This window comes from Arvicola amphibius, chromosome 15 (assembly GCF_903992535.2).
Source record: "Arvicola amphibius chromosome 15, mArvAmp1.2, whole genome shotgun sequence".
NCBI lineage: Eukaryota > Metazoa > Chordata > Mammalia > Rodentia > Cricetidae > Arvicola > Arvicola amphibius.
In genome coordinates, this window is record NC_052061.1 from 21,894,614 (window position 1) to 21,912,513 (window position 17,900).

The following is a 17,900-nucleotide window of genomic DNA, read 5'->3' on the forward strand; positions in this document are numbered from 1 at the left end:
CCGGCCACAGAAAAGTTCCTGTGAGTTTCTACAGCCATGATTTAGATTTTCCTTCTTCTTTTTTCCAGCCTTTCCTTCTTTCCTTTTGAGTTTTGTGGTCTCAAGCTGGGTTACTGTGCCCCTCATTTCCAGGGGCCTGACATCCATTAATCTGATGGACACCCATTTTTATTTTACTTGGGGCGGGGGGGGGGAGGAGAAGAAATCCCAGCTTTCTATATTCACATTGACCCACTGTCTAAGTAGTTTTAAAATTGACCTACAAACCAAAAACATACCCACGTAGAACATTTGCTGACTCACGCTGGTGCCTGTCTTACATTTACATCAGCAGTAGGTAATATAATAAGCTTTTTTCTGCTCCGTACATGTTGTACCTTCAATGCTCGTTTTAAAGGTTCAAGGTCTTGATCAACGCCCATCTCTAATCAGCTCCTTACTGGCGCAGCTTTCTGCTGCAACAGTAGAGGGAGCGTGCAGTACAGGAAACCTGATAGTGCGGTTGGCTTTGTGACCCTCATGCCACTAATTTCTGTTCCTTCCTCTTTCAGTCCCTTCCACCCCACCCCACCCTCTTGCGGTGATCCGGTGGTCTGTGTAAAGTGTGTCCTCTAACTGTTATGGACGTCCATCTGTTCTTCATATGCTCACACAATCACATTTCTTCCCCAAATTTCCCTTAACATTTTAAGAGCTCAAATGTGTTTTTCTCGGCATCAGTGAAAATTAAAAAAAAAAAAAAAAAAAGTATAGATAACCACGAAGACCTGGTGAGAACCTGGAGAAGAAATGGCATTGAAGCTGCATTACTCTGAGAACTTAAAGTCCTTAAAGAACTTCACTGTCTCAGATAGCAGTTGGGGAGGGAGGGAGGGAGGGAGGGAAAGAGGGGGAGGGAGAGAGAGGGAGAGAGAGAGAAAGCGAGAGGGGAGAGAGAGACAGGAGAAGAGAGAGAGGAGAGAGAGGGAAAGAGGGGGAGAGGGAGAGAATGAGGGGAGAAAGAAAGAGAGACAGCAGAGAGAGAGGATATAGAGGAAAGAGAGACAGAGAGAGGAGGAGGAAGAGAGGGAGGGAGAGAGAGGGGGGAAGAAAGAGAGATGGAGAGGGGGAGAGAGAGAGATGGAGGGAGGAAGGGAGGGAGGGAGGGAGGGAGAGAGATAGAAAGCGAGAGGGGAGAGAGAGACAGAAGAGAGAGAGAGGAGAGAGAGGGAAAGAGGGGGAGGGGAGAGAAAGAGGGGAGAAAGAAAGAGAGACAGCAGAGAGAGAGGATATAGAGGAGAGAGAGAGGAGGGAGAGAGAGACAGAGACAGAGAGAGAGAGAGAGCACATCTACATTCTCACCACCGTGAGAGCACACTGAACAAGAAGCACTCACCTGTGTGATGCTAAGGACGTATTTCAGCTTCACTTCCCATGGCTTTAGTTTTTGTTACTCTGGGGTCAGAAACACAGTCATACTTAGTAGGACTTTGCAGCTTGCTGGCAATAGAAGAAGACAAAAAATGACCATTTTCATCATTCAGTCAACATCAGCAAATATCTAAAATACAATTGTTCATTTCATATTAAGCGACCCACATAGCCTCAAAATTCAAAGCAAATGTAGCATGTGTCCATCCAGCTTACTAAATGGGAAGCCATCTTATGCTACATCCTTCAGATCCAGCTGAATCTTCCTGCTCAGTTTCACTTTTAAATTCAGGACTCTGCCTCTTAGAGAGAAAACACTAGCTGGGCCTAATCAATCATGTTTTTAAAATACAGTGTATCTCTAAGAGCCATAAGTCTAAAATAGTATTCTGTCTTATAATTGCCTGATTAAACAATTTTCAAATCTTGAAATATACAGTATTTTAGTAAAAAATTAGAACTAAAGGCTGCTCTGTAGTAGGTTCATTGAGCGCTAGCAGGGCCAGGTGAAGCTCTCTGTGCAGAGCAGAGAGATGTTGGCCTTCTCTCACACTTGCCACTGTGTCACCTTTCCCGTGACTGAGACACACGGTCTCTGTGAGGTCAAAATGGGCTTCCTGAGGGCAGCTGGACGGAAAGTTGCTCACAGACCGGTCCCTTTGGAACAGCTCATCCTTAATCCATTCTGAAGCAGACGTGATGCTTTGCATTGCTGTCTCTCACCCGCGGTGATGTGTTTAATGGTCCTTGTTAAACAAGAGGGTAGCTTTGTTCTCAAAACACTTGTCCCTTTGAACAGAACAGACCACGCTCATGTCACACACATGTGTCCACGAGTTTGTTTTTTTCCCCACAGGAAAACTCTTTCATTCGAAGGACCTGCTTGACTTTGTCCATTTTTTCTTGATGTTCTACAAAGTGAAGCCCATAGATATGCTTTTAGATGACATCTTTCTGGTGAGGATGTGCCACTGGGGAGAGCACATTGTGAGTGTCCCCTCCCCCCTCCTGTGAGGGTGTGCCACTGGGGGGGAGCACATTGTGAGTGTCCCCTCCCCCCTCCTGTGAGGGTGTGCCACTGGGGGGGAGCACATTGTGAGTGTCCCCTCCCCCGGTGAGAGTGTGCCACTGGGGAGAGCACATTGTAAGTGTCCCCTCCCCCCGTGAGGGTGTGCCACTGGGGAGAGCAGTTTGTGCGTGTCCCCCCTCCCACTATGAGACTGTGCAATTGGGGAGACCGTGCTCGAGTGTCCCCGTGAGGGTGTGCAACTGAACTGGGGAGACCATGCTCGAGTGTCCCTGTGAGGGTGTGCAACTGAACTGGGGAGACCCTGCTTGAGCGTTCCTACAGAAATGCCAAACAGACTGAGAAAATACCATCATGTTACACAATCACCGCAATATTTTTATTACCAAACAATAATGATATGCGTGTAACAGAACTTTAAGGTTCTGTATCCTAACTTTTGCTGACATCTCCATAATATTAAATGAAATAATGAGGATTCACGATAATGCTGAAAAGTTACAATATGGACAAAAAATAAAAAAAACAAAACAGCAATACCAACAAAAAATAAGTCCCTAAAACAATAGCAAAAATATAGAAAAATAACAAGACATATTACCAAGCACTTCAATGTTTGTGTTAAGTATAAATTGTCTAATCGCACAGATTATCAGCATTTTTTAAAGTTACAGCTAGTGATGTGTGTGTGTGTGTGTGTGTGTGTGTGTGTGTGTGTGTTCAGTCCAAGTGTAGGATGCAGACTGAAAGTCATATGTTGGAAAAGTTAGACCACGCATAGTGCAATCCCTCCAGCAAAGTCGGGATAGTACCCTCACAGGTGCTATAGTAGACCTCAGAGCAATAGAAAACAGAGCGGGAATGTGCTCCAGCTAGTCACGTGCCCTGGGTGGTTCCACAGATGTCCCACTGGGGACAGCCAGACTGCAGGTCGAAAAGTGAACTGATCCTGATAAGTTACTAAACACTCTGATAAACTGAAAAGGAAAACAAAGGCACCAGCCTTGGATTGAGAAAATATGGTCACAGAATTCACAAGCCTTAATAGGAAAATGAATGTAACCTCAACTTAGAAAGGAAACGGCTGTTTAGCAAGCCTCATGCACTGCTAAAGCTCATCATGCTTCCCAGGACCCCGGGGAACCTTGGGAGCCTGAGCTGGAGCTGCAGCCTTGCCCTTGGTTTCAAGTCTTGGGCTTTAGTGTCAGAGCCTGAAACCCTTGGCCATGTAGCCTGAAGTTTGCTTCCCAGGCTTGGGCTGAGTGAAGAAGGCAAGATGGCTGAGTTTGTGCTGGGGCCCTTCAGCTTCTTGGGCTTCACTGGTTGGCTTGGACTTCCCAGGGCCTTAGTGGCTCCTCACAGGCACTGACTGCCTTTGCGTTGTTATCCTGCCCCTCCTTCATGTCCTTCTGTGCTTCTTGGCAAAGCACATTCTCCTCAGAAACTCCCAAGGGATTCCTGTCTTTGTGGCCAGGGTTTCTATTCCTATTGTTTGCTATTTCTGTGCTGTTTGGGGGATTGGTTATGTGTGGCGGGGTTCTTTACCACGTCTGCACGGTAATTTGTCCGTCCCACAGCACCTGAGACTTTAATGGTGTGCTAAGTACTGTAGCCAGGGTCTTACCTGTGCTCAGCAAGCACTCACCTCAGCCCCAGAACTTTAAAACACTGAACAAGAGGAGGCAATTCCAGCATGAGCCTGACATGAAAACCAAAGGGGATACAAGAAAGAAACCCAGGTCAGCACTTGAAGGGTCAAGGCAGGGGGTCATGACTCAGAGACAAACCTGGGCTGCAGAATGAGGTTGAGATCGACCTGAGCTACACACACACACACACACACACACACACACACACACACTGTGAGGGTAAATTCCACATGAACATAGCTAAAAAAATCTCCAACTAAATAAACATAGTGATCTAAACCAAAATGGTGAATTAAAACTTAAATTGAATAAAAATTAAAATTACATGCAATGTAATCTATGCATTTAAACTTTTAAGGATGGGCTGGCAAAAAAAAAAAAGCTCAAAGATGGAGCACTTGCCTAGAATGTATGACTCCCTAGGTTCTTACCAACCTTACCACACAGCACACCAAAACCCGAAAATTTCCAACCAAACAAAACAAAGCCACGTGATAAGGTCAAGGTGCAAAAATCAGAGAAATGGAATAGAGCAGAGCTTGGGCTTCAGCAAAGGGAGACACACCTGTGGTGTGAAAGAAACCCTTTCGAGGAGGGCATGGCTTGTGGCAGGAGGAAAGCAATGTGGTGTGCCAGCCTCCCCTTCCCCCAGCCCCCCTCAGCACAGCCTGCTGATAAATCTGATTGAACTTGTTACACAGGTAGTAAGAGAGATTAAATGCCATGTTAATTTGGGCTTGTCCATGTTTTCAAAGTTTTACTTTGCTTTACATGTCTGTTTTAGGTGCGTGTGAAGCTTTCTGTAAGCCAGAAAGCCTCGCTTTAGATCACAATTGTTATGCCCATTCCCCGGGGACCCCAAAAGACCACCGGGGAGACCGACTCACCAAAATGCAAAAGCAAGGTTTATTGTGTGCATGTTACAAGCCAGTAGGGACCTCCTCATCAGCACAGTAGGAAGAGGAGGTACCCTGCCCTTCTGGAGGGCCAAACCCAGAAAAATTACATTAGCAGAGTATATGCTGGCAGGTGACCCTATCTACTGTAGTTGGAAGGTTAGGAATTTCCTTTGGATGGTCTGTTCCTGGCTGGTGCCTGGGTGGTCTCAGTTTATAGTCTTTCTTATAATCAGGGAAAACTACTGAGACCCAGGCCTTTGTTGAGTTTGTCAGGGCTGGGTCCTACAACAATATGTAAAGGATTAGTAAAACCTAGTAACAGTTTTTAAAGAGTCTATTTTTTTTTTTTTTTTTTTTTTTTTTTTTTTTTGGTTTTTCAAGACAGGGTTTCTCTGCAGCTTTAGAGCCTGTCCTGGAGCTAGCTCTTGTAGACTAGGCTGGTCTCGAACTCACAGAGATCTGCCTGCCTAAAGAGTCTAATTTTTAAAAAGATTTAGGGCTCCAGAGTGATGACACAGGATGACTCGGGGTTAAGAGCACTTGTTCTTGCAAAGGACCTGGGTTTGGTTCCCAGGGCCCACGTGGCTCACAAGGCTTGTCACTAAAGGGTTGAGGAATCTAGGGTCCTCTTCTGGCTCTACCGGCCAGATGCACATGCACCTAAAACAGACATGTAAAGCAAAGTAAAACCTTGAAAACATGGACAAGCCCAAATTAACATGGCATTTAATCTCTCTTACTACCTGTGTAACAAGTTCAATCAGATTTATCAGCAGGCTGTGCTGAGGGGGGCTGGGGGGAGGGAGGCTGGCACACCACATTGCTTTCCTACTGGAAAATTTCTCTCTCTCTCTCTCTCTCTCTCTCTCTCTCTCTCTCTCTCTCTCTCTCTCGTTTTTGTTTGTTTTTTTGTTTTTTGTTTTGTTTTGTTTTTCGAGACAGGGTTTCTTTGCTGTCCTGGAACTAGCTCTGTAAAACAGACTGGCCTCGAACTCGAGGAGATTCGCCTGTCTCTGCCTCCTAAGTGCTAGGATTATAGGCGTGCACCACCACTGTGGCCCTACTGAAAAATTTCTAAGCTTATGTCAAACATTTCATATTTACTGACATATTTAACTATTTGAGCATTTTATTCCATGTTAATTTAGTTTCAGACTGAAGTAACAGAATCATTAAATTGTTTTTCCATTATTATAAGATTCCTTAATAAAATATTTTCTTACACGTTACGGTTGGGCAGAAACACATTCAAATAAGTTCTCTGGTTATTTTTAACCTGTACGTGAAAATTTGAGACATACTTTTCTGAAGTTAAATGATAATAAATGATGCTCAAATAGCGATCAGAATAAATTCACTGGGCATTTTTAACCTATATGTGAAAATTTGAGACTTACTTTTCTGAACAAATGATAATAAATGATTCTCAAATAGTAGTCAGGATGATTTGGAATGTTTGCTTTTAGGATGCTGGGATGGAACCTAAGACCTGGCACAGGCTAGCCCAGTCCTCCACCTCAGGGCCACACCTTCGTTCTGGTCTCTTCTGAACAGCAGTGGTCTCCCATTCTGTATTTTCATGGCGATCATTTAAATGGTTCTCCATCGAGTATCGGGTAGACATCGTGCTGCCCTCAAGCTCTCAAGCTCTTTTCCACTTCAGCAGAGATTTTAGAGGATCTGGCTGGATGCAGAATTAACAACTACAGCAAGACCAATGCGGGATCATGTTCTCTGACAGAATTGCGTAACCAGGAAAACACCCTTTCCCCTCAAATCATTTAAGCTATTGTGTGGCTCGCACCTGCCATCCCCGCACTCAGTAGGCAGGGGTAGGAAAACTGTCTTGACCTCAGTGTCAGTGTGGGCTATATAGTAAGTTCTTGGGCAACCTGGGCTACAGAGTACTGAGATCTTGTCTCAAAAAATCAAAGCACAACTACAACCCAAAAAAAAGAAAAAAAAAAAAAAAAAAAAAAAAACCTTTACAAAGAGAGGGGAAATGCAAACTGGTAGAACACAGCTTGGCTTTGTGTGAGGTCGTGAAACCGCATGCCGCCACGAGGCTTTCCTATATCCTTCTCTTGTGCTAGGCTATTCTTATGTAGGAAGACCCCAGAAAGGAATATTTTTTGCCAAATTTTAAATATTAATCTAGAACTCTGAACGAAACTAATCTAAAAAGATCCTACGGGGAGTAAATATGGTAGAAAGCAGGACTGGGGTCTGAGTGAAGATGGCCGCTTGCCTTTTCCCCAGAGGAGCTGCATGCAGCGCAGGAAGGAAGCTCGAGTCCAGTACAGACCGTCTCTGTTCCAGCACGTGGGCATTCACTCATCGTTTCCTGGACGAAAACAGCACCTCAAGGTATGAGAGCGCTGGCTGTTCTTCCAGAGGATCCGGGTTCAATTCCCAGCACCCACATGGCACCTCACAACTGTCTGTATCTCCTGTTCCAGGGGATCTGACACCCTCACGCAGACATACATGCAGGCAACACACCAATGTACATAAAATAAGTAAATAAATCCTTACAAAATGATTCTGAGATGGAACTTGAGTAACATAGCCTCGATGAACTTAGAAGCCTTTAGAAAAGAGGAGGTCACGGCTGTGATAGCCTGCCTGCCACCGTGACGCTTACAGAGCTGTCTTCCAAGAACCCAAGTCATCCATCAGGGTAAAAGAAACCAACAACACAGCAGCTGTCACTATTTCAGTCTGAAAGGAAACATTATTAGCAAGACTATTTCAGAAATGGAAACCCTTGTAAATGTAATCAGTATGTTTATTTAAATAACAATCAACCTGATGAAAAAAATGATTGAAAAAAACCCCAGCATCGTGTAGCGTTAGTAATTCTTGTATTTCACCCCAGTTTTGGAAACAGTGTTGTCGCTGTGACAGGATGCCCAAAACAACCAGCTTAACCCCAGGGTAAGGTTTGTCTTGGCTCAGCCCTCTTGCTTTGGGTCCAGGGCACAGACATGTCATGATACAAATACAGGGCAGAGAAATTGAGCGCAGAAGGAAGGGTCTGTGTCACAAGTACACCCCCCCCCCCCAGGAGCCCAAATTCTTCCCCTGGGGTTCCATCTCTTAAAGCTTTCACCACTCCAGCTGCCAGAGCCCGGTGACCACAGCTTCACACCGACACATATTTTGAAATCCCTCGTAGTGGGTTTCTCTGCCAATGCAATAAGTCAAATCAAGCTGAACTAATAATACCAGGTTTAGTCTGAGCAAAGCAACTTCGGGGTGACTCTGAGACAAAGGAAGCAGGAGAGAAATATCCTGTAGGCGTGGTCTTGAGGAACTCAGGGGAGGAACCAACCCTTGGCAGCTTTCTGAGAGGGTGGGGTTTGGAATGGGAGGGTGGGGTTGGGTTCCCAGGCAGGCATCTGGGCTGGGTTTGGAAAGGGGCCTGAGCAGGAGATCCCTAACAAACGTGCACCTTTGGGGTGTTTACCCAAACCATAGTAGCATCTAGATGGCTAGGAGAAAGCAACAGGTCAGGTTGAGGTTCTAAATAGTACGAGTTTAGTCGTGGTGACTATGGAGTGTGATCCTGGGGGGGGCCCACACTCTGCTTCCCTCCATCTGTAAAACCACCAAAATCATCCAGAAGACTCCTTACCACGAATTACCACTGAAACACCATCAAATGCCTGAAGGAAAGCGACAGGCGCACAGGAAACCCGTTTCTGCAATCTTATTTTGGGTGAGGTTGTGTTGGGAGCAGTGAGACCCCAGATCCTGAATTTCTTGTAATCCCCTGATCTGAGTGCCTACAGCTGCTCTGAGCACGAGACCTTCAGGAGTTCCTGATGGCAGAGTGGTTTCTGGTGGGTTTGGCTGGGGCGTGGCTATCTCTGCCCTGAACACAATAAAGGGGCATTCTTGGGGAATTCAAGGATGACCCGTGTCGCTGTCTTTCTGTCTGTGTTTGTGTATTTTAACCTCCAGCCCCTTGCCTGAATCTTGCTAACTGGGTGTCAGCGCACTGAACGCAGACACGGGGGCATGGTGCGCAGCAATTGGAGGTCTCACTTGGTGCGCTTGAACCCAGTTCGTGAGATTCGGGCAAGGGGCAGGAGGTTATAATACACAAACACAGACAGACAGAGAGACAGCGACACGGGTCATCCTTGAATTCCCCAAGAATGCCCCCTTTATTGTGTTCAGGGGCAGATTATATAGAGATAGCCACGCTCCAGCCAAACCCACCAGAAACCACTCTCCTGTCATCAGGAACTCCTGAAGGTCTCGTGCTCAGAGCAGCTGTAGGCACTCAGATCAGGGGATTACAAGAAATTCAGGATCTGGGGTCTCTCTGCTCCCAACAAGGTTGTAACAGGATTCTTTTCTCACATTATGTATTTTGTCTGGTAAAATATTTTAATCTAGTTGAGCAGTGGTGGCAAACACCTTTAATCCCAGCAGAGGCAGGTGAATCTCTGAGTTCATCACCATCCTGGGCTACAGAGTGAATTCTAGGGCAGTCAGGGCTGCACAGATAAACTCTTAGAAAAAAAAAGAAGAAAGAAAGAAAAGACAAGAAAGAACAAAAGGAAGAAAGAGAAAGAAAGAAAGAAAGAAAGAAAGAAAGAAAGAAAGAAAGAAAGAGAAAGAGAAACGATATTTTAATACAACCTTGGTAATTGGTAACTCATGATGGATTAAAATGAGTGTGTATATACCATCTTATATTTAGATATCATAATCTTGGTGTTTTCCACCCTACCCTTCACAGCATGTAAGATAGTCATAAGCAACAATTTAGCCCTCTACTAAATTGAATATATTAATTTTTTGCATTCTTAACAGGATATTTTCTACTAGGATTTTCTGAAATGGCACAATTTCTTTAAAAATTACCAGACTCATTTTTGGGGAAAAGGCACAGCAAGAATTTGATTTTCTCAGGTTATACTGGATAAGCAATTACGTTATACCGTTTTACATTAAGCCTTCAGTAGCAAGGTGAGTATACAAACGATATGTCTGCACGGTTACCAGGTGGCTGTTCATCTCATCATAGGAAAACTTTACACCTTATATGGGTTCAAATTTATCGCTAGAGTTGCGATGACGTTCACTACTGAAGTGTTTCAAATCTGTGTGTCTGAAGTAAGCTCCCGAACCATAGAACTCTTAAGCACACAGTGGAGCTACACTGTAGGCTTGTTAAGAAATCATCTCATTTCTGCTCACTAACTCAGCACAAAAACTTAACCTCTTAATGATGAATCTCAGTTTTGAAACTGTTTGAAATTTGGCTAGACCTTCAAATTTAACAAATGTTCTATATGTTTATAACAAAAACTTTTCTTTTTATGTTAATGGAATGGCAATTTCTTTTTTTTGATTTTTTGGAGACAGGGTTTCTCCATAGCTTTGGAGCCTGTCCTGGAACTAGCTCTTGTAGACCAGGCTGGCCTCGAACTTACAGAGATCCGCCTGCCTCTGCCTCCCGAGTGCTGGGATCAAAGGCGTGTGCTACCACTGCCCGGCGCAATGACAATTTCTTAAAATTACTACAAAATGCTCAAGAGGCAGTGTGCCTTTGGCTGACAGGCGAGTGCTTTTCAACAATTGTTAATGTTGTTTGTGTGAAACCATTCTTGTTCTTACGCAGTATGCTGCACATTGCACATTGTTCCACTGACTTAGGCAATGATTTTTTTTTTTTTTTTTTTTTTTTTTTGCTGTTTGAGATAAGGTCTCACTATGTGGCCCAGGCTAGCCTCAATTCCAATCCCTCTGTCTCCATCTCCAGAGTGCTGGGATTGCAGGTGGGTATCGCCAACAATTAGCTTTTTCAAACAGATGTACTGTGTGCCCTGCCACGGGCGCTGCTGTGGCTGTAGCTGGCAGGCAGCAAGCACCAGAGGGAAAGGATGAAAATGCATTCGCTAATAATTATTTAAGACTCTGCCCTTGACTTTTATTAAAGAACCACGTACATTTTTTTGTCGTTTCTTTTCTTTTTCTTTTCTTTTATATGTAAAGATATGTATGACAATTTTCTCTTAGAATGTGAGGGTAGAAAAATCTTTTTCCCTCATTTATTTGGCCCATAGGCTGTTTTTGCTATCACATAAAATTCAAAACTATTTTTTATGTGAAATGAAATATCTACATTATTTTATACTGGTAGCTAAATTTCTGTGCTTCATTAAATTTTATATTCAATCTAGGAATTTTATAAATTATTACCCTACACTTCTACAGATACATTTACATTTTAAATTATTTTTTAAATGTAATTTTCCTACTTTTTTCTCTTGAGGGGATTTTTAGTTAGCATACGAATGGGTTTATTATGGCATCTTTATGCATATTTTATTGCCCTTGTTCCCCCTTCCCATCTCCCCCCTGGTTCTCCTATTCCTCCCTCCCCATTTCTCCCTGTCCCCTCTCTTGCTTTCACGTCACCTGTATTCACAGTATTTTCTCTCTACTCCAATCTCTCCTGTCCTTCTCATGGTCTCTTCCCTAGTTTAGTGACGTATTCCAAGTGCCTTTCCTATGGCCTACAGTGTTTCTTTAGCTGCAGTGATCACTTATATAAAGGCTTTCCCAGGAGCCCTGGAGATGAAGGAGGTAACTCAACAGTCCAGTCTCACTGATACTGGCATGACCTACTAATGCAAGTGATGAGTTAGAGGTTTTGTTGGTGCCAAGTTATGTGTTCTGCTTCAAGGAGGTGGTGTAATAATATCAAGGTGAAGACGATAATCGAGTAATATAAGGAAATTACTGCAGACATGACTATAGCCTTACTAATTAAAAAGTTCTTTCTTTTTTTATTTCAGGAATATTGAAGATCATAAACATACAAGAAGAAGCTATGTCATGCCTGATCTTCTGATAAGCCGGTCTCTAATGGTCTCTTTCAGAAACCAGAATAAGGGGATAGATAAATTATCTAGAAAAGGAAAAAGCTATGAACACAGTACTTGAAGGCATTACATGACTTCTCATGTCACAACAAAAATAGCTTTCCCAGGGAATATTTTTAGCTTAAAAAGTTGAATTTTAAGCTGGCACAATTAGAGACGTTACTAGCCTGTTAGAGCTACGTTTTATGACGGAAACAGCCAGGCCCTCAAGGCCTTCACACAGACAGAGCTAACAGCTCAGAAGTGTGTGATGGCCATGGGCAGTCTCTGTGGGAACTGAGCCGTGTGTTGTAATCATTTTGTAAAGATATCTGAAGAAATAGAAAACATAGATCCAGTCTGGTTTGCTAGTGCCACCATGTCTTATAGCTGCCTTTTAATAAAGATGTTTCAGCTAGAAACCCACCCCCAAGTGCTGTGTGGCTCAATCATTAGATACCTTGTTATGTGACATATTTTTGATAGTCATTCATTTCTAAAAATGTCACAGTTGGATTCATGAATTGTTTGGAAGTGTTTATTTGGAGAAGAAGTTTTCTTTCCATCTTTTCTATATTGATCTCTGATTACATCGCTGTTAGGAGGAGTTTTTCCATGTGATAATATCTGAGACCTCTTGTGAATTCAAGTGTTCCATAACTTAGACAAGACTACGTGGTCCCTGCATGTGCCTTTTCCAAAGTTGCATTCACTTGTTTTTGTAGATGTGTAGAGATGAGAGCGGGCAGGCCTGCTTTTCATCCTGCCCGGGTCCCGGAAATAACAACTCACCAATTGTATTCTTTTAAACACTGCCTGGCCCATTAGTTTCTAGCCTCCTTACTGGCTAGCTTTCACATTTTGATTAACCTATTTCTAATGATCTGTGTAGCACCATGAGGTGGTGTCTTACTGGGAAAGATTCAGCATGTCTGACCTGGTGGCTGGCTTCATGGCAACAGTCCCAGAGAGGAGAGGCATGGTGACTGCCCGAGGCATCTGCCTCACTCCCAGCATTCTGTTCTGTCTACTCCACCCACCTATATTCTGATCTATCAGACCAAGCAGTTTCTTTATTAATTAACCAATGAAATCACCAGATAGATAGAAGACACACCTACATCAGTAGATGTTCATTTTGTAAATTAAAAATGCCTTTTAAAAGTATTCTGAATTGTTGGAAACAGAGTTCACTGGTATTTAAGTCTTTGTAGTCCCAACAAATTTTGCATCCACCAGTTTCTTATAGGCATCTCTTGTTATTCAATAGTAAAATAATCCATTTACTTTTTATATCTTAAGCAGTAAGAGATAATTCTTTTTTCTTATACTTTAACCAAATGTTATGGCTTAATTTGTGTGTATAAACTATAAACATATATGTGTGCATGCCCTTGTGTGGGCAGTGCTCGAGAATGTGCAGGCGTGCTTGCTCACGTATGTGCATTCACATGAAGCCTACAGGTCAGCTTCAGGTGGCATCCTCAGTAGCCATCTTGTTCTTTTGAAACAAGTTTCTCACTGGGACTTCGGGTTCATCAGTTCAGCCAGGAGACTAAGCTATCTTGCCAGTCCACGCATGTTCACCTCAACATGACCTGTGACACATGACAAGTTCTAGGACTGCAGAAGGTGAACTGTGGAGTCCATTTCCTCCTCTCCTTTGAGAAGAACAGCAGGCACAGATAGCTTCTACAGAGTTTAAATTTAACTTAAAATGTACATTTTGGTAAATTTTATTTTACTTAATGTTTTACTTAATAGTCATAAATGCATATGCTACGTTAGGATCCAAATTGTCTCCCCATGCCTAAACCAAGCAAATACAAAAAGCCAAAGGACTCTCTGGGCACAGTTCTTCTCAAGAGGCAGCTTCTCAAACATTGTGTGCATACATGGTCTGTAAACCAGTCATCCAGGCATGCAGCAGAAAGACTGGCAGGTTAGGACCTTTCGGGGGTGTAGGCACTAAAGGCAGACACCCTGATGCTCAAAGGGCCATTCGAACCATGACTGGGTCCTGGGAATATGCAAGAGCCAGAAGGATATAGGAAGGAAATGGAAGACAGACAGACAGACAAACAAGGAACCGTTACCCAGTCCTTAACTGATTTTCCATTTTGGGAGCCGGCACACAGCATTTCTAGGAACCTTTCCTGATGTACCGAGGAGGGGTGCCCTCCGTGTCCATTCTTGCCCATCTCTGCTGCTCACAATGTGCAGGGGCGAGTTATGGACCTGGCTCACCACTCAGGATCTCAGACTCAAGGTGTATCAGGAGAGAGACTTAAGGAACTGGTGCCTATTTGGCTTCATTGGTGACTTGGGCATTTGCTTTACAGCAATAATGTTGAGTCTGTGTTATTAAAATCATTTCTGCAAGGCACATATGTAGGACTGAGTATTGCAGCAGGTCTGCAGAAACCAGATTTGCTGGGTTCTTGGTGAACATTCTTTCTTAAGCTCTGTAGACTGTGGGAATATGAACCACTCTCTCCGTATTGATATAAAAAGTCACCAGCTGCTCTTTTTGCTTCTAACCATGACAGTCAGCTTTCCATCCCTGCCACAAATACCTAAGGTGATCAACTCACAGTGCAGCTATTGTGACTCAGCTGTGGAGCTTCTCGTCCATGGCTGTCCGGCATTATTGCTTTTGGGGGTCCTGTGGCAAGGCAGGCAGTGTGTCACTGTGCAGAGCAGAGCTCATCCAATCAGAGCAGAGCCAAGCTCATCCACTCAGGGCCAGGAAGAAAGAAAGGAAGAGAAAGGGGCCCCAATGTCTCCTTTGCAGGCAGGTCCCTGGTGATCTGAAAACTTCCCACTGTCCCAACTCTACCATCTTCCCTACACTGAGCTTGGGTCCACACTGTAAAGGACACAAAGACCTTGTACTCACAGAGGAGAACAAAGAGAACCAGGAATGTTTCTTCAGTGCAGGAGATAAAATCAAATACCTGCATTCCATCCAGAAAGCTTAGCGTGGAGGCCATTAACCACCTGGTGACAATTTTGCTGTCTGGAGGGACCAAGCTAACTAACCCAGATTTCCCCAGAATGATTATTCCAGACTCTTCCCTCTGAGTATGTCTCTGTAAGGACAAGACCTGTAAGGACAAGACCTCTACATCACATCCATTCTAAGTTTTTAAAGAAAAATCAGTGGCCATGATAGAGGTTATGGCAGAAATACATTGTCTCCATGGCTTGTCTAATTACTATAGGCAAGCATAAGAGAATCGTAAGACAATTCCAACAAAATGAGATGTCCCAAGATGGAGAGTAACTTGGGGAGACGCTGGGGGACACAGCGTTTAATGACTGTTGCATGTTAATTGTTGTCCATGCAGAATCCAAATGCCTTTTGTCAATGGAGATAAAGGACACGCCTGTAGTCGGAGACACATGATACTGCTTTGCCATGCTAATGATTGTTTACAAAGGTTTATGTGTAACAGGCCCTGTCACACCCATTTTGCTCACAGCAAAATTAGCAGAAGTGAAGAGATAGGTGGTTGAGGATGCCTTTCTCCTTTCCTTGGTCCTCTGTTAGCTATTATAATTCTCTTATGCTTGCCTGTTTTATTAAACACCTAAATTGGAATGATTATGGGAATTATTGTTGCTAGAGGCCCTTTTCCAAATTCTATTCTGTAGCGTGGCGGTTGGGCGGCAGTGGGAAATAACCAAAATTAGCCTTGTCCGAAAATAATCAGCTTTAATAAAGGATGTGGGCCAAACTTACAGAGCCAGGGTTCCAGCGAAGAGCAGGGAACCAAGAGGGTGGAGCTTACCCAAACCTGGTTCTTTTAAAGGTATTTTTTGCCCTGGAGCGGCCACGCCCCTCAGACAAGGGATTGGTCAGCCTCCCCAACACTATTCTGTTCAAATATGCCTACAATGAACTGCCTGGCATTAGACTCCCCAAAGTCTGATCCAGGCTGACAAAGTCAATCCACACCAGGTTTTCATTTCATCTCTTTGTGTGGTTTGCTTCCCTGTATGACACCTGCAGGAATCCCCCCTCACACACCTGCAGCAAGTGGACCTTTTGGAGGAACATTCCAGATTTAGGTTTTAGCAGAGTCTTTGAAGTACATAGCAATGTAGCATTATTTGCATATCAATAGTGATAGTAAATGTCTTTTATTCTTGGGTAGAGGAGACAGAGACCCTTCAGCCAATAGCCTCTAAGATATCGGCCCACATTGGGCTTGGTCCCGTGTATTATAAATGCAGGTGAAAAGCATGCGTGGGCCTCTTGGCTGCTCTTGGTTCCAGTTCCCAGTGCACACAGAGGACTATGAATCGCTACTCTTCCTGTGAGTTTATCCCCAGTTAAGTAAACCTTTGTTATCTTCCATTCTGTGCTACTGTGGACTCTTTTGGACGCCAACAGACACCTGCTACTACCATTGGTGTGGATAGATGGTGTGAGGTTAGGAACTTAAACACCTCCCACTCTGTGACAGATCCATGACAGGTATGAGCAAATAATGGGTGCTCAAATCTGGGCAGCTGTTTTTCCTGAGAAGATGATTTTTGGTTTTGAAATATTTAAAAAATACCATTGACATCCATTTATAGATGTTTTGTGGATTTTAGTAGCTACTTTGCCATTTAATCATGAAGTCATTTGAGTTGTTTTATTATATTTTTCTCTATAATCCCAGATAAAATGTGTAATTTTTTTTAAAAAAAAAAAGATAGTTCATCAAAATGGGTGCCAGACATGTGGCTTAAGCCGGGCAGTTTCCATGGGAAAGCGGGAAGAGTTGATGGAAAACTTAAAAAGCACAAAGCATCACCGACCCCTGTGATCACATGATTATGTAAGAGGATTTAGCTTATTATATATTTCCTGACACTGAGTATTGAACCCAAGGATCTCCACAAGGAAGGCAAAGTTTTAAAAACAGAGTCCACTATTTCTGAATTGTTTCAGATCACAGCAAATTTCCAAACTCTTTAACAGTGTAAATGTAATAATATCTAATCTGGATCATGATCTCATGCACACTATATAGCAGCAAATACTAACTGGTCTAAAATTCATCAGTACAATATCAGCTGTCCGTGTACTCCAAAACCACAGCAAATTGAGTCCCGGGATTGACATCCAGTGTATATGAACCTTGGGAACCTATTGGGAAACTTTTTATTCCATCAAATAAATAGGTATGTAAAAGATCTTTTTATTACTTTCATAGAAGCTGAAGAGATATTTAAAAAATTCAACATGTCTTCCATACAAACAAGAAAGGGGCTGAAGGTGGAACTCAGGGGCAGAGCCTCATAGGAAGTTCATGACCCTGCAGGAAAAGAAAAGGTGATGTTGCAATACATGGGTACCTTGACACGCACGTCCTTCCCTACACTGCTTGTGAAAATGAAGGACAACTCAGCCGACGGAACAGATTTAGAACGACATGAGACCACTACATAGTGCTTAAACAGCTATGTGATATGTTAACCAGCCACCCAAACGGCTCAGATTAAAGACTGACCATGCTCAACAGTGGCGATGCAACAAGGACTCTTGCATATTTGCTGGTAGGAACTGAAGATCCCACAGTCACATTGTAACAAGCAGCTAAGCATCTTCCTAAGCAGACGCCCCAGGCATCTCACCCATTCTGCTCCCAGCTCCTGAAGAGGAGACTTGTCTAAGAATGCCCCCAGCATCTTTATTCACAAGAGTTCTCAACTGGAAGCAATCTAAACGTCCATTAAGAAGTGGATTTGTAAACAGCTGCACATCAGAACAACGGGAGCCACACGGCAGTAAGGAGGTGCAAACCCTATGTCCAGACATGCAGATGAATCTCAGTCATGCTGGCTGGAGGGGAGCCAGGAAAAAAAGCTTGTTTAAGCTCCATTTCTACCAGATCCCACAAGAAAGTCTGTGGTTGCTAGGGATGGGATCAAGAAAGCTTTTGCAAACTGAGGTATTCTTTATTTGTTGTGTTCCTTGGGTGTTTGTTTGCATGTTCTCAAAGTTGGCAAAGTATATACAAAACACAATCCAAAG

The 17,900-nt window shown here is 43.5% G+C and overlaps 1 protein-coding gene across 1 annotated transcript in view; it reads left to right on the forward strand.

The window, feature by feature from the left end:
• Nucleotides 1-17,900, forward strand: part of Mgat4d (MGAT4 family member D) — a 47,186-nt gene that overhangs the window by 24,418 nt on the left and 4,868 nt on the right. Inside the window, exons 9-12 of the mRNA XM_038312326.2 lie at nt 2,267-2,397; nt 7,245-7,352; nt 13,658-13,811; nt 14,419-14,663. Of these exons, the coding sequence (XP_038168254.2) occupies nt 2,267-2,397; nt 7,245-7,352; nt 13,658-13,811; nt 14,419-14,663 (638 nt within the window). The remainder of the gene's footprint in view (nt 1-2,266; nt 2,398-7,244; nt 7,353-13,657; nt 13,812-14,418; nt 14,664-17,900) is intronic.